General features: G+C 44.0%; 1 protein-coding gene across 1 annotated transcript in view; it reads right to left on the bottom strand.

Moving 5' to 3' along the window:
• Positions 1-18,265, bottom strand: part of LOC126456088 (sodium/hydrogen exchanger 9B2-like) — a 123,883-nt gene that overhangs the window by 30,719 nt on the left and 74,899 nt on the right. Inside the window, exon 7 of the mRNA XM_050091844.1 lies at positions 14,802-14,908. Within this exon, the coding sequence (XP_049947801.1) occupies positions 14,802-14,908 (107 nt within the window). The remainder of the gene's footprint in view (positions 1-14,801; positions 14,909-18,265) is intronic.

Raw genomic sequence — 18,265 nt, 5'->3', positions numbered from 1 at the left:
CGCGGGAAAGTGCTCTACCATCTAAGCTACCCAAGCACGACTCACACCTCATCATCACAGCTTTACTTCTGCCAGTACCTTGTCTCCTACCTTCCAAACTTTACAGAAGCTCTCCTGCGAACCTTGCAGAACTAGCACTCCTGAAAGAAAGGATATTTCGGAGACATGGCTTAGCCACAGCCTGGGGGATGTTTCCAGAATGAGATTTTCACTCTGCAGCGGAGTGTGCGCTGATATGAAACTTCCTGGCAGATCAAAACTGTGTACCAGGAAGTTTCATATCAGCGCACACTCCGCTGCAGAGTGAAAATCTCATTCAGGATAAGGTTCGTCCACAAACCGCTGTTGTAACCTAACATGCCCTACCGAATGTCGACACGTCGCTTTGGCCTGCTCGGTCACCAGATCTGTCTACAATTGGGTACGTATGGGGCAGCATCGGACAACTCCAGCATCATCACAAAAAACACTAACCGTCCCTGAATTGATCGACGATGTGCTAAAGGTATGGAACTCCATCCCACAGATTGAGATCCGGTACCCATACAACACACTGCATGTACATTTGATGGTTACGTTCAACATTCTGGTGGTTGCACAGGCTATGAATGTACCAGCATTTCACATTTGCAATGGCTCATCTCGTGCTTATAGAGCGGTTTTCACGGAATGGATTGGTAGTCAGGGGCTTGTAATGTTAGCCGATCAGCAGACTGTAATAATACTGAGAAAGTATATTTTGTGCAAACATACACTTCTTTAAATGGAACAATGCCTACTGACATTAACAAACTTAAAATAGTCAGTGGTGTTTGTTGTAATATTCTAGTACGGGTCATTTTCAGGACATTGTATTTTGAAAAGTTTCCACACCAACACTTGTACAATACCTATAGCAGCAGACACTAAATTTTAGATGTGTGGAGTCTGACCAGTAACGAGACAAATGACCATAACGGGTTGTGATCAAAATGACAACCGGCAGTGGCAATACACGCTTCCAATCTGATATGGAACGACTATTGCACATGTACTAGCATTCCAGCGGAGATGTCCGAGCAGGTTGCAGTAATACATCACTGCATATCATCGGGTGTAGAGGTATGTCCTTGTAGAAATCGTCTTGCCGCTTTCCCTACAGAAAACAGTTTACAGGCGTCAAATCCGGGGAACGAGCCAGGTACAAGCCCCGTTCGTCCAGTCCAACGATTTAGAAACAATTCATGAACCATGCTGTGGTACTTGGTGCACTATGTGCTGGACAGCCATCATATTGGTACCACAGGTTCCTCTTGGTCTGCAGAGGAACGTCCTCTAGCACCTGTGGAAAATGGTCTGTTAAGAGGCCGCGATACTTCTGCGCAGTCCAGTGTTCCGTCTATGGAAAATGGGTCCATGAGCTGATGGTTCACTATCCCACACCACTCGTTTAAACTCCATGGACTCTGACGCTCCACCTGACGAAGCCAACAGGGATCGTCGACAGACCAATGGTGCATGTTTTGGGCATTTAACCTTGCGATGGCTGGTAAATGTGGCTTCATCGCTAAACAAGATACATAAGAAATCTCGAGTACCCTGTCTCATCGCCCATGTACAGAAGTTAACATTATTATCATTATTGTTTCTATGCAGCTCTCTTAATATAGGGTGCAACTTAATCGTTTCTTGCCGCATACACCCAACAACGAACTGCATTCTTATTACACTCTCTGTACACCATGAGCATGTCGGATTTTTCTGCACTCACGACCTCCTGCTTGGACTGTCACACTCTGACTGACTAGCAAGTCACAAGGCACTCAAGAAACACATAAGCACGCTGTAAGGAAACATAACATAATTGTTAGAAATCAAGTCAAAACAGTCTATATCGCGTTTTCAAATTTTTATTCGGCAGCAACAGGTTTCGGCCCTTTCCTCAAACCATTTTCAGGCTTGTCCTCGCCATTATGGCTGCGGTGGCGGCAGACGGAGCGAGATCGGAAGAAATAAGGATGTCATTGCTCACGCTTAATTCTACGGATCTCGCACCTTCTACCGCCAGCAGCAGCCATAACGGCGGCCTGAAGATAGTCTAAAAGGAAAGGGCCGAAACATGTTGCTAACGAATAAAAATCTGTAAATACGAATGAGACCATTTTTTTTTATTTTTAGCATTTTATACCGATCGTGGCTTTGCTTCAATTATAGAATGCTTACTAAAATTTTAAATAACATCACCGTACCTAGCAACTACGATGGTTGAATGGCACAAAGAAGTGTCGGCATGGAAACTTTTCAAAATACAATATATCGTAAACGACTCGCATTAGGGTCCTGCAACAAACAACACTGACATTCTAATTTATCCTGCTTTTAGTCTGTTAATGTCAACAGGCATTGTTCCATTTAAACAATGTATGTTTGCACAAATAATACACTTTCTAAGTATTATTACAATCAGTTTATTGGTTAGCAATATGAGCCCCTGAACACAATCCATTCTGTGAAAACCGCACTTCAATAGCACTTTCCATTTCCACAATACCTGTTGTTGCAAGTTTTAGATAATTCACCCTACATATTACCGGTAGCAACAATCATTAGTGTTTGAATACCAAGCGGCCAAACGAATGTTGTGCGCACCTGTTCGGTAGTGCGTGTTGCACCGTCCAGGAATCTCACGGACCGTGGGCACATGCCACTGTTATTGGCGATAGCTCCGACAGAGAGGGATGTGAAATTCCATCGTCTCCTTGTAGCTATTTGGAAGGGTTGAACTACACTATCTCATCAAAAGTATCTGGACACACATTAAGTCCGCAGCTCTTGGCTAGTGGCTAGCGTTGCTGCCTCCGGATCACGGGGTCCCGGGTTCGATTCCCGGCCGGGTTGGGGGTTTCCTCTGCTCGGGGACGGGGTGTTTGTGTTGTCCTCATCATCATCTTCGTGACAGCGGCTACATTGGATTGTGTACAAATTGGACTGTGTAAAAATTGGGACTTTGTACGGGCGCTGATGAGCGCGCAGTTGAGCGCCCCACAAACCAAACATCATCATCGTCATAACTTCCGAACTGTTCCTCTGATGTACGCAGCACACAATGCTGTAAAATGTGCTTATATCCTCCTGCATTTAGCTTTTTCTTAAAGGTATAACAGCAACACATCATATGTACTTGCTAGTGGACTTCGTGCGCCTTAATGTCCGTTTGTGAAATGTCTATATTGGTCTGTTGATTTTTTAGATTCCTTTTCGTACTTAAAGGATAGTATGAAAGTACACACTTCAGTTGTCCCAGTAAATGTTGAAAAATTTTCCAAGTACGGGCACATGTTGCTTGATAATAGACGTCGCTTCCCTTTCGAGTACCTCTCCGTGCTGAGTGTCATACACTGCAACAGTCAAAGATGCTACTCCAGGTGGGTGTAAAAATAAATGTGCGCAACGGAAATAATAAACGCTAAAATGAAGATTTAGCCCTGTCTGACTACCCCCCGAAGCAGATCTTAGGATCTCTTACTGGACTTTAACATATAAATTACAGCCTAAACATAAATAAATGATTAAGGCAACTAATACTACAAAACGATAAACGTTGTTCCTGCTTATATATTACTGTAAATTAAAAAAAAAACTTTATATTACAACGTTTACATTTCTTAAGTAAAATTACAAATCAATTGCCCAACTCTGCCCCTTATTATGACTGCGCGGTCTAATATCAAGCCGGTCGGAGTGGCCGAGCGGTTCTAGGCGCTTCAGTCTGGAACCGCGCGACCGCTACGGTCGCAGGTTCGAATCCTGCCTCGGACATGGATGTGTGTGATGTCCTTAGGTTAGGTAGGTTTAAGTAGTTCTAAGTTCTAGGGAACTGATGACCTCAGAAGTTAAGTCCCATAGTGCTCAGAGCCATTTGAATCTAATATCAATAACCGCAAAGTATGTGGATGGGTGCTTTTAAGGTGCGACAATAACTGACATCGTCTACGTACCAAACACTAGAAGACACTACTTTCAAAGATGATCTACGGTGGTGTGGAACCTCAGCAGAAATAAACTAACGTGATCACAGCTGTTTAGCTTTTATAGCCCTAATAAGCCGAAGCAATTTGCGGTATCACCTTATGTGCTGCGTCCGTTGCGTCGAAGTGGTGGTTCTCGTACTCGTCTGCGACGATCGAAGAACTCCAGCCACAAATAAACTCCTTCAAACACTAGGACGGCAAAAGGCGGTCCTCTGACTAGTGTACTCTAATACTGTCTTCTCCTCTCTGTGTTCTACAGACGAGAAACGCGAACTCTCAGCCACAAGGACGGAGTTCAGGCACGTCTCAACGTAAGTATAGGCAGAGGGACTGCTCTAAATTACTGAACGCTGCGTACTCAACAACGACTTCCAAACCGGAGGTGAAATCCAGAATCGTGTAGGTGCGCAACAGGACAGTGCCTAACTGTTCCAACTATAAACTCTCCTGAAAGCAAAGACAGTAAGTCCGTCTGTATCACCAAAGCTGACACCGAGCGACCATCACACACGGGCGCTCACAACGGAAGACCTCGTCTCTCCACCGCTGGCTTCCCAGCAGGCTCAGCTCCCCCCATCGTAATTCCGAAAACGAATCATATTCCCGAAACCACGGAATGTTCTCCCTCTCTACAGATTCTTCCGAACGCCGACCAATCATATTTTAGTCTTTTGTCTTCCAGAGCGGAAAGTTTGCGAGAAATAACCTATACTCGTAAAATGGTACACTTCTGAGTAAAAACCCTTGGAAATAACCTATTCTGCGTGTTTTCCGAGGTGCCGCTTCTTCGTTCCTCTCACCTGCATCCAAGATTTACAGAGTTCGGAAGTATTATCTGGTTATCCTTCCGGCCCCTACTACAATAGCGGCCGGCCGTCACCCCTATTGTGCTCCAGAGCTCAGGTGCCACAACGTCCTTCTAGCTACTTCCTGTGTTCAAACAGGACCAACACCTGTGTTGGCCTTCCACCTAGAGCTTGAGTTCTGCCTGCCGTTTCATCTCCACTGGCGTTCCAACCTCTACTAGTATAGGCAATCATTTATTGCGCTGTTTTTATAATAAAGAGACTCCGTCACCTTTCATGCAGTAAGCGTTAACAAGTGTTGACAAGGCGTACGTGACAATGTCAGTCTCCTTTAAATATACATATATACGATGTAAGATCTATCAAATCATATCTAATTGTGTTTGTAGATCACCGCAAAGTATGTGGATGGGTGCTTTTAAGTTGCGAAATTACAACCACCTTACAATAGCTACACGATGGTTATACAGTTTTTGTGCATCTTCAAAGAACTTTAATTTCCTAAAGGAAAACGTAACGATTTTAAACTAAATTTCTTTTTGTAATTTCAGTTCCAACCTGCCATGAAGCTTTTCATTACTCTAGTTAATTTTACACTGAGGTGACAAAAGTCACGGGATAGCGATATGTACATATACGGATGCGACAATATCGTATGCACAGCTTATAAAAGAGCAGTGCATGGACGGAGCTGTCATTTGTATTCAGGGGATTCGTGTGGAAAGGTTTCCGACGTGACTATGGGCACTCGACGGGAATTAAAAGACTTCAACGAGGAATGATACATGGAAATAGACGCAAGGACATTCCACGTGTCAAGAATACCAGGCTTTATCTCTCATCACGGACAACACAGTGGACGACGACCTTCACGTAACGACTCAGAGCAGCAGCGTTTACATGGAATTGTCAGTGCTAACAGACAAGCAACATAGCGTCAAACAGTAAGAGACATTTATGTGGGACGTACGACGAACATATCCCTTATGAGAGTGCGGTGAAATTTGGCGTTAATGGGCTATGGTAGCAGACGACTGACGCGAGTGCCTTTGCTAACAGCACGACATCGCCTGCAGCGGCTCTGCTGGTCTCGTCACCACCGTAGACGCCTGGAAAACTGTGGCCAGGTCAGATGAGTCCTGATTTCACTTGGTAAGAGCTGATGGTAGGGTTCGATTTTGGCGCACACACCACTAAGCCATGGAGCCAAGATGTCAACAAGGCACTGTGCAAGCTGGTGATGGCTCCATAACGGTGTGGGCTGTGGTTGCATGGAATGGACTGGGTCCTCTGGATATTGGGCTACTTTAAGAACATTTGCAGCTATTCATGGATGTCACCTTTGCAAACAACGCTAGAATTTTTGTGGATGTCAATGCGCCTTATCACCGGGCCAGAATTGTTTGCGATTGGTTTGAAAAATATTCTGGGCAGTTCGAGCGAATGATTTGGCCACACAGATCACCCGACACGAGTCTCATCGAAGATTCAGTTTGTGCACGAAATCCAGCACCGACAACACTTTCGCAATCATGGACGGCTATAGAGGCAGCATGGCTCAGCATTTCTACAGAGAACTTCCAACGACTTGTTGAGTCCATGTCACGTCGCGTTGCTGCATTATCCCGTCCAAAAGGAAGTCCGACACGATATTAAAAGGTATCCCATGACTTTTGTCACGTCAGTATGTACCTCAGTTTACATATGTTTTATACAGAGTGGGGCAAACAAAACTTATCCGGACGGGTGTATACTATTGGACGTGAATTTATGCATGTAACCACACCCCGTGACGCGTACACCACGCGTACGGCCGCCGTATGACCTACACGGCTTCTGAGAGTAGTGCGGGCTGTTCCAGTGTTAGTGAAGTGGCGGGTGTTCATTCCGGAAAGTTACGTGACAATAAAGTCGTGAAAACGATGTGCTCAATTGTCTGCTGAGACACTGAATGGTTTCAAAGTGCCACCAAAGAGTGCCATCCAACGCTTAGTCCGAAAATGGCTTCAGACAGGTTCTGCGTTGAACAAGTCAAAAACAGTCCGGTACGCGGCCGCACACCAGAAAAAGTGGCTGCAGTTCACCAGAAAATGCTTCAGAGTGCTATCAAATCAATCCGACGCCTGTCGCAAGAGACCGGCACATCACGTCGATCTTGCGGACGGATATTCTACCTGGATCTGTTCTCCGGCTCACTTTTATTTGACGCACCATACATCATTTTTGCGTCGTTTTATCGGTATTTTCAGGTCATTCTAGTGATAATTTTCTTGTATTTTAGGCCATAAAAATCTGAGCCTTGCGTTTACAGATCCTTTTTCATATTCGTAACCTAACTGAATTCTTGCAAGGGGCTTCTGCCGTCATTGCCATCCCACCTCTCCCCCATTCCCCTTTCTCAGCGGGCGTCCGTGGTTGAAATGTCTTTGACTATTTTTTACTCAGGTAACATCCTCGTTCGAAGTAAATGAGTTCTCCTGTTAGACTCTTCTGCTGTTACTGGTTCTCTACGGACAACGCAATACTCTACCTCTTCTTCTACACTGGCGGGTCCACCTGTCGTGAAGAGTAGTGGTCAATTCCGCATTACGTAGGAGCCTCCGCGTACTTTTAATCAGTTTATTAGTGAAAACCGCATCAAAATCCCTACAGTAGTTTCTAAAAGCAGCCTTCACACATTGACAACAAATCCTGGAGTGGGACTTTTAATCGCCGCGCGGGATTAGCCGAGCGGTCTACGGCGCAGCAGTCATGGACTGCGCGGCTGGTGCCGGCGGAGATTCGAATCCTCCCTCGGGCATGGGTGTGTGTGTTTGTCCTTAGGATAATTTAAGTTAAGTAGTGTGTAAGCTTAGGGACTGATGACCTTAGCAGTTAAGTCGCATAAGATTTCACACACATTTGAACATTTTTTTGACTTTTAATCCAGTAACGTGTACAGATGACTGCTTGATTACATTTAAGTATGAAACCAAGCAACTGTTTACTCAAAGTCAGGAACAACATTTTTACACGCCCTAAAAGTTAGGCGACTGCGAAAACCTGCCTGATAGAGAAACACACATTGACTCCGCGCGGCGTGAGTCACACGTTAACGACTAAAGCTTGACATGCGGTTGTCATCTCTTCAAGGTAATGCGGGTCTGCCCAGTGCAGGGTGAGGTGTTAAATGCTCATGCCAAGCAAAGTAAGCACCAAGCTGCCATCGGGACATGCGGCTATGCTCTTACAATGTGAAAGTACAATATGACAGTTTTACAAGTAGGTCGAAGCTTTTTCCTTTGCACTGGGTAAAGCCGAGCTCCACTGATAAAATTTCAGCTGTTGTTCAGGGACAGTTTGTCAATATTTTGATATGAAGGACTTGTGATCTCCGGTGGCTCGTCACACAGTAATAATGCAACTGTAATGTATTCGGTTTGTTACGCCGGTTATCTTTGTTTTCATGAAAATACTTTCGCAATAATGAAAAAGGCTCTAATATGCTATTTCAAAACGTACAGTACTATCTAAGGATGCAAAAGGATTGTGATGAAATTGCCGTCTTTACGGTAACAGCTGACCATACATTTTTGGGCTCTTTCATTACATTTAATGAACCCATACGCGAGGGGTATATCGAGCAGCTCTTCAGACTGAACCTGTTCGTACTTCTGTGTATCACAGACAACGAACGTACAACTGACACTGTCGAAAAAGCATACTCGAGACAGACCCCAGCAGTAATGTGCGCAAGTTTGAGGGCGAAGAGAAAAGTGCGCGTTACTGTTGTCAACTGCAAGCACTGTGATTGAACGAAAGAAGTTTGTGTCCATACAAGACATACAACGCATACCGACGACATTCTCACAGTTGTGCGGATACTTGCAGCGTAATACGGACACAAATATAATTAGGGGAAATAAATCAAATGAAATTCAGTTACTATGTAACGAACCACAGGAGACCACAAATCTCTCATGAAAAAATAGTCAGAAAATATCACTGAACAACTTCCGAAATGTTGTCGAAGGAGTTCGAGTTCACCCACATATAGCTGATCGGGCTGGAAGTAACAAAATCTTCGAACAATTGTTCAATGGACTGCCTGCTTAGCATATGGAAATGAGCGTTTGGCGTCAATGGCCCGGAGGCCCCTTGCGGGGCAGGTCCGGCCACCTTGGAGCTGGTCTTATTACTTTGGACGCCACACTGGGCGACCTGCGCGCCGGATGGGAATGAAATGATGATGAAGACAGCACAACACCCAGTCCCTGAACGGAGAAAATCCCCGACCCAGCCGGGAATCGAACCCGGGCCCGTAGGACGCCAATTCGTCACGCTGACCACTTTTTTTTTTAAATCTCATTTTGTTCGTTTTCGTTCGTTGTATTTGCTCGGGGCGGACGTCGCAAGACACCCGTTTCAGTTCGTCGTTGATACATTAACTCCGTTTTTTTTATTATAGAGGGCAGCGAAACTATCCACTCAGCTATCGGGATATGCACTGAGCTGACAGAAGTCATGGGATATCTCCTAACATTGTGTCGGACCTTCTTTTGCCTGGCATACTGCAGGAACTCGACGTGTCATGGACTCAACAGGTAGCTGCAAGTCCTCTGCTGAAATATTGCCTCTACAGCCGCCCACAACTGCGAAAGTGTTACCGGTGCACATTTTGTGCACAAACTGACCTCTCCATTACGTGCCATAAATGTTCGATAGGGTTCATTTCGAGCTATCTGGGTGGCCAAATCAGTCGCTCGAACTGTCCAGAATATTCCTCAAACCAATTACGAACATTTGTGGACCCGTCACACGGGACATTGTCATCCATAAAAACTTCATCGTTGTCCACCTGAAAATGGCATCCTAGGAGCCAAGTATAATCATTTCCAGTCAATGATAGGCTCAGTTTCACCAGAGGACCCAGTCCATTCCACGTAAACAGCCCACACCATTATCGAGGCACCACCAGCTTGCACAGTGCCTTGATGACAACTTGAGTCCATGGCTTCGTGGAGTCTGAGGCACTTTCGAACCCTACCATCAGCTCTTATCAACTGAAATCGGGACTAATCTCACCAGGCCAAGGTCCAAACGATGTGGTTAGAATCCCAGGAAAGGAGCTGCAGACGCGTCGATCGTCTGCTGCCACAGCCCATTAACGCCAAAATGCGTCGCACCGTCCTAACCGCTGCGTTAGTCGCACGTCTCACATTGATTTCTGCAGTTATTCCACGCAGTGTTGCTCGTCTGTTAGCACTGACAACTGTACGCAAATGCTGCTGCTCTCGGTCGTTAAGTGAAGGCCGTAGGTCACTGCGTTGACCTTGGTGAGAGATAATACCTGACATTTGGAATTCTCAGTACACTTTTGACACTGTGGATATTGGAATGTTGAATCCTTAACGATTTCCGAAGTGGAACTGCCAGTCCACATTCAAATTCACGACGTGCGGCCGTAATCGCGTTACAAATCTTTTCGCATTAATCACCTGAGTACAAATGACAGCTCCGCCAATGCACTGCCCTTTCATACCTTGTGTAAGTGATACTACCGCCATCTGTATACACGCATATTGCTATCCCACGACTTTCGTCGCGTATTGAGTACAGATGAGAAAGTTGGTGCAGATAAAGAAAGCTTTATTCAAGAAAAGGACGAGGTCGGTATTAAATTTTGAGTTCTGATTGAGAACTATAATTGCAAACTGCTCGTCTGGAGCACAACAGCACACAGACGTCAGATGCCGACGATGGAGAAAAGGGAACAGTATTTGTAAGTATTTGAAACTTTATGTAGAAGCTAAATGAATGGGGAAACTTTTCCCAAAGAGATATAAACAAGAATAGAACAAGACTTTAAGAAAATTTTTTATTCACAGTTTATAAAAGGCAGGAAGATAAAGGTCTGAAGTTCAATCGACAACATGCTCTGATAAACAAAAATGACGAAGTAAATCGAATATGTGTTTCTGAGAGCGACCATACCGGCACCTCTTGTTGATCGGTACAGGAAAACCACAAAAATCTGTACTTGGGTGTCGGAACCGAGAATCAAACCCCGTTACTGCCAAATGCTAGATCGCTGCCTTACCATTGCGCCACTGCACTAGGTATTTACCAGAAGAAGAGACGGGCTAGGGGAACATCTGCTAAGGTATCTCAGAATATTTAATTTATCGTTAAAAGGAACAATACAGCAGAATCAGAAAACAACGCAATCAAGCTAGCCAAAATGTTTCAACAGGCACCGTATCGTAGATTTATACTGTATGCAGAGAAAATGGAAAAACATCATAGCCAAGTGACAACACGGAGGAAAGTGTGTGTTGAATGACCTGAATAAGGTTGTGACGAAAAATAAGAGGATGAAAGCTGCAAAAATCACTGGATAATTGCATGTCGAACTCGAAAACCCTGTCAGCCCTATAACAGCACGTAGGAACCCCCATAAGCTGTGAATTGGAATTCCGAAACCACTCATCAGTGATGCAAATGCCCGTAGCAGAAAAACGCGGTACCGAAGCCATAAAACCTGGACTATAAATCAATGGGTCTTATTTCACGATGTTTCCAATTTCTGGCCAAATTTAAGTCCTAAGAGTAAAACATGGCGGATTTCAGTGATGATTTGGGCAGCCATAGCATGGTATTCTATTAGCCCCATGGTTGCTCTGCAGGGTTGCATCACTGTCTCGGATTATGTGACCATTTCGGCTGATCATGTCCAACCCATGGTACAATGTTTGTTCTCCAATGGTGATGCTGTATTCCAAGACACTGTTCGCTCAGTTCGCATCGCCCAGTACTGGTTTTGTGAACACGAGGATGAACTGTCGCATTTCCCCTGGCCACCACAGTTACCAGACTCAATATTATTGAACCTTTGTGGTCTAATTTGTAGAGAATCTTGCGTGATAGCCGTCCACCTCCATCATAGTTACCTGGTCTTGCCACTATTTTGCAGAATAAATAGTATAAGATTACACTGAAAACCATACAGGAGCTGTATTCATGCATTCCGAGACGACTGGAAACTGTTCCGTATACCAACGGTTTTCCTATGCCGTATTAGGCATGGTAAAGTGCTGTGTTTGGTGTTTCCATATTTTTATCCACCCGCTTAATGTGAGGCAACCAAGTTTCGCGTTTGCCATACTAAACGTTGAATGAGAAATTGTCTATAGTGCATCACAATTAATAGCGAATGCCGACACTGTTCACTTTGGAATACTGTCCTGGTTAAATCTAAATGTATTTGAAATGGAAACACATTCTAAGACCAAGAAAAAGGACACACCACCAAGGAATTATTTGAATGGGACGGAAATCAGTTGATGTGATGTACGTGTAGAGACAAATAAACGGTTACAACTATAGAAAAATCGGACGATTTATTCAAAAGTAGCTTCACAAACTAAGCAACTCCATAATGCGTTGACCCACGTCTGGCCCTTATGCAACCAGTTATTAGGCTTGGCGTTGGATGTCCTCCAGAGAGATATCATCCCAAATTCTGTGCAACTGGTGCATTCGATTGCCAAAATTCCGCGCTGGCTGGAGGATCCTGTCTATAATGCTCCAAACGTTTCCAGTTGGGGCAGGTCCGGCGACCTTGCTGTCTGGGCAGGGTTTGGCATGGACGAAAACTAGCGGTAGAAACTCTCGCCATGTGCATCCGGGCATTATCTTGCTCAAATGTAAGCCCAGAATGGCTTACCACGAAGGGCAACGAACCGAGCGTGTAATAACGTCAGTGTACCGCTGTGCTGTAAGGGTGCCGTGGATGACAACCAAAAAGATCCTGCTATGAAATGGAGTGACACCCCATATCATCATTGCTGGTTGTCGGGCCATATGGCGAGCGACGTGGGTTCCAGTTCTAAGCGGGACTCATCACTGAAGACAGTGCTGTTCCAGTCAATGAGAGTGGAGGCCTCGATGACTAGACGTGTCAACAGACACCCCAGACAGTGGCTGAATACCAACCTGACTGTCACTCGTCATGTGGCGTGACAGATAAAGTGATGGTATGGAGTGCCATTTCATTTCATAGCAGGACCCCTTTGGTTGTCATCCACTAGCACAGCGGTACGCTGTTTTGTTGCCCTCCATGCACGCCATCCTGTGTTTATATTTCAGCAAGATAATTCCCGGCCGCACACGGCTAGAGTGTCTACTGCTCGTCTTCGTACTTGCCAAACCGTACCTTGGTTAGCAAGTTAGCCGGATCTCTCACAAATTGAGAACGTTTGGGGTATTATGGACGAAGCTATCCAACCAGCTCGGGTTTTTGCCGATTTAACCCATCAATTGGACAGAATCTGGTGAGACAACCCTCATGGGGACATCCAAAGACTCTGTTAATCAGTGCCAAGCCGAATAACTGCTTGCAGAAGGGCCTTATGTGGATCAACACGTTATTGATTTGCTCAGTTTGTGAAGCTCTTTCTCTTGAATAAATGTCCGCCCCGATAGCTGAATAGTCAGCGGGACGGAATGCCGTCTTAAGGGGTCCGGGTTCGATTCCCGGCTGCGTTGGGGATTTTCTCCGCTCAGCGACTGGGTGTTGTGTTGTCTTCATCGTCATTTCATCCCCATCCGGCGCGCAGATCGCCCAATGTGGCGTCGAATGTAATAAGATTTGCACCAAGGCGGCCGGACCTGCCCCATAAGGGGCCTCCCGGCCAATGACGCCAAATGCTCATTTCCATTTTTCTTGAATAAATCATCAGATTTTTCTGAAATTGGAATTCGTTTATCTGTACATGTACATCACATCAACCGATTATCATCCCATTTGCGTAATTCCTTCGAGATGTGTCTTTTTTGTCTTAGACTGTGTTTTGGTTAGGTGCCCGCTTAATTGGCTCATGTTTCAGCCAGACCCAGTGGCCAGGGAATGTAGTAAATGATTAATGTAGAACCGGTACCTCTTGCTACTGATGTAAGACAACATCTAACGCACCAGCATAGTCGAAGATCGATAGGTCGAGCAGGGTCTGAACCGTAGACTCCGATTTCTGACCTCAATTCTCTTGGTTTTACTGTTAGGGGTCGTCTCAACATAGAAGTGTACAGCATTTCTGTTGCTATGGTTGAGGATCCGAGACACCGGATTATACGGTCTTGTGAAGATTTACTAGATAATCCGGTGTCGTTTGAAAGTATTCGTAATTCGCTATGAGACGAATGCAGTATTGCATTCAAATGCGAGGACGACAAGCGGAGCACATATTGTAACACACAACGTGCTGAAGGAGTATTGTGTTTTTTGGTTATGTAGCCTGCTTGAAAATGGAGATCAATTAAAGGGGCAGTTAATACAGTCTAAGACTAGAAAGACAGCTCGAAGGAATTACAAAAATGGGACGATAATTGCAGATCCATTTGTTTTAAATAGGACAACACGTCGTATCAAAGTCAACGGTACGTCGGGAGACCCATGTTTACTGGAAGGTTTTTGTTACTATTATCATATGTTTTCACTTGTGTCAGTTTTTACCATTAATTACAATACGCCAACTACATATAATTCACCGGAATACATAATTCTAACGCTTGCTTGAAAGTGAAGCTTTGCGGTTCTAGTATTGGCGTCCATAGTGTAGTGGGAATGGAACATCGTGGTAACCAACACCTGGATCGCGGATTTAGCCTCTCGTTATACACGAATCATCCTTGGGAATGACTCATGCCGTTACTCGTGCGACACTGCAAAGAAGTCACAAAGTCACCACCACACTGAGACGTGTAGAACGGTTTCATAAGGCAAGATAATGTCTGCGCACGGGAGTTACGTCAACAGGGGTCTATAAATTGCACACTCACTCACTTTGCTCACATAATTAGTACACTTCATGGACCAGCTAAAGCAGTAGTCTTCGATATCGTAAGAGACTCTCGATAATCAGCATTCATTGAAGGGCAGTTATTTTTTAACAATGCTGTTGGTTAAAAAACTAACACAGGATTCTTATGGCAGTATATTAGCACTTACATCTTCCGGCTTTGGAAAGAAGTACAGAATGACGCCCCAGACGATACCGAAAGCGAGGCCAATGATAATTCCGAGAGGTCCTTCAATAATCTTCATGGTGAGGTTTCCTGCAGGAAAAAGAGACAGGGCTTAAAACATTGTTACATTGTATGTAATACTGTGTTTGATGTGTAATATTGTGTTTCATGTGTTCCGTGAAAACCTGAAAAAATGTGAGTAAGGTTCCTGAAAGTAGCGAAGCTATAATAGACCAATTTTGTACTTAGATGAAAAAGTTTTTCACGATAATAGTGCAATAATAAAGGTAAGATTTTAACATTACTCTCCCTCTAAACTGCCATAAGCCTAATTTAACTAAAGCCTTATTTGGTAGTTACATCTTTGAGCCAGCAAAAACTGCTTTCAAAATCAGTTTTATGCAGTTGTTGCTAATACCATGCACTAACCAACAATCTCATCGTTAGGTATAGAAAGCGGTGCCTGTTTCTCTTATCATCTGGATATTGTACTCTATGAACGCATCACTTATGGTAAAACGATATTATGTTCCAAATATATACTTTCTTTTACCGCGTGCCATTGATTTGTGAACAGAATAGTGCCTGCATGTTACTGAAGCCTCAAAACGCAGTCGCTAAGTGTTAATGTACATAGTAGTTTTGTTGCTCAGTCAGTGAAAGTTATCTAATCGCTTTGAGATTTATATACATTACACAGAAATTCTGCTCTAAGTCTGATGTGCAGAACCATTTGACTTACGGCACCCAAATAAAGTAACTCCCAAATGTACAACATTTACTTGAATTAACAATATATTTTGTTTTTTTAATGGTGGTCATGTAGTGTAGAAAGAAATACATTGTGATCGAAACGAGCTACCCGCAGTGCAACAATTATTGGTTTGTGTCTTTCATTGCTATTAGTATATCGAGTGTTATACTACACCACGGCAGTTTAACCCAAGGCGACATCGGCTATATATTTATGATTTGGTGGTACTGTGTTAAGAGTAATTTCTATTCATTTATTCCATATGCTCTACATAGTTTCAAGCAGTATTACAAGGGAAGTGGAGAAATAAGCCAGTACGCCACAGCTAATGACAAGCGGCTTAATTATTGCGGCAGAGCAAGTAAGTATGTGGAATGGAGGAGATTGTGCTATAGATACAATTTCAGCTAATGTAAATGAAAACCTGAGAGGTACTTCACAGCAGCGACAATGTGACACTTTGACTACTAGAGTCAGCAGTTTCTAGATACACAAGATGAGAGTTTAACTCCTTTAAAAGCGAGGTACGCACAGTTGTAGGTGCAACACAGTCCTAAAACAAATCAAGTTTTGACAAATAGCCCGGATTTTTAGAACAGATGAGGGATGAAAGTGTTTTTTGTGTTGGTGGAGTACCTTAAAATATAACCACATAAGCGGCACATTGAATCAGCAGAGCTACTGAAAACGAACTAATGTTTCACGACAAAGATTCATTGGTCATTATAATTTTTTTAAATTTTTATTATATAAAAATTACACATACACACAAACACACACACACACACACACAATATATATATATATATATATATATATATATATATATATATATATATATATATATAAGAATTGAAAATTTGTCCCAGACCAGGAGTCAGACGTAGATTTGCGGCCTATCACCATCATCCACCTTTACTTTCAGGCTACCTGAGCCCTCCTCCAGGCCTCATTCATTAATTTTTATTGTCAGTGGTGTTTCCACTAAATATTACCGGAGGTCACTGACAGAGATTCGCCCTTCTGGAAAGAATTTTACGTGTCTAAAATGAATTTTTCACCTTGCAGCGGAGTGTACCCTGTTTTCAAACTTCCTGGCACATTAAAACTGCTTAAAATCGACACTTAATGGCGTACTATAGCTGTGAGACACTAAATCAAAACAGAAAGTATCAAAACGGCGCGCATTCCTTTGCACAGTGAAATATTAGTTCTGGAAACAATCCCTTAGGCTGTGCCTAAGTCATTTCACGACATTATTCTTTCTTCCTGAAGCGCTGGCTCAGCGAGGTATACAGGAGAACTTCCGTGAATTTCGAAACCAGAAGAGAGGTGGCTAGGCAGGGATCAAAGGGGAGGGTGGGGGTGCGAGGGTCATGAGAGTCATGATCCCTCACGCCAAAAACGTATTTTAGTAGAAGATTTTGTATTATTACGTGCATTTATTTTCAAATTTCACAACTACTGAGGATTGGTAGCGTGGAAAGTAAGAGGTTAAAATATGGTAAGGATTTCTAGAAGCTACAAGCTTTGTTTCAGACAGGATACCTCTCAGCTGCTTGCGTGAGGTAGGCTCGTGACCTGACAAGTAACATTACAGCCACGTGAAAATGCACATTCACAGGTACAACCGGTAAGTTCACAGGAAAGAAACAGCATTTCCCTCATTTACACGCTCGCGTAACCATAGCCTCTAACCAGTGTTCACAGTCGTAGTGCTGAGTGCGATACTGATAATGGTGACTGCAGATTTCGATCTTATATACAGGGCTATTACAAATGATTGAAGCGATTTCATAAATTCACTGTAGCTCCATTCATTGACATACGGTCACGACACACTACAGATACGTAGAAAAACTCATAAAGTTTTGTTCGGCTGAAGCCGCACTTCAGGTTTCTGCCGCCAGAGCGCTCGTGAGCGCAGTGAGACAAAATGGCGACAGGAGCCGAGAAAGCGTATGTTGTGCTTGAAATGCACTCACGTCAGTCAATCATAACAGTGCAACGACACTTCAGGACGAAGTTCAACAAAGATCCACCAACTGCTAACTCCATTCGGCGATGGTATGCGCAGTTTAAAGCTTCTGGATGCCTCTTAAGGGGAAATCAACGGGTCGGCCTGCAGTGAGCGAACAAACGGTTGAACGCGTGCGGGCAAGTTTCATGCGTAGCCCGCGGAAGTCGACGAATAAAGCAAGCAGGGAGCTAAATGTACCACAGCCGACGGTTTGGAAAATCTTACGGAAAATGCTAAAGCAGAAGCATTTCTTAAACAGGAGATTGGAAAACCGATGGATCGGTCGTGGTGGAGATCATGATCCACAATTCATGTCATGGCCTCCACGCTCTACCGACTTAACCCCATGCGATTTCTTTCTGTGGGGTTATGTGAAAGATTCAGTGTTTAAACCTCCTCTACCAAGAAACGTGCCAGAACTGCGAGCTCGAATCAACGATGCTTTAGAACTCATTGATGGGGATATGCTGCGCCGAGTGTGGGAGGAACTTGATTATCGGCTTGATGTCTGCCGAATCAGTAAAGGGGCACATATCGAACATTTGTGAATGCCTAAAAAAACTTTTTGAGTTTTTGTATGTGTGTGCAAAGCATTGTGAAGATATCTCAAATAATAAAGTTATTGTAGAACTGTGAAATCGCTTGAATCATTTGTAATAGCCCTGTAGTGCAA

This window comes from Schistocerca serialis, chromosome 2 (genome assembly GCF_023864345.2).
Source record: "Schistocerca serialis cubense isolate TAMUIC-IGC-003099 chromosome 2, iqSchSeri2.2, whole genome shotgun sequence".
Lineage (NCBI taxonomy): Eukaryota > Metazoa > Arthropoda > Insecta > Orthoptera > Acrididae > Schistocerca > Schistocerca serialis.
Note: the sequence above shows the minus strand (reverse complement) of the source record. Positions and strands in the feature narration are given on the sequence as shown.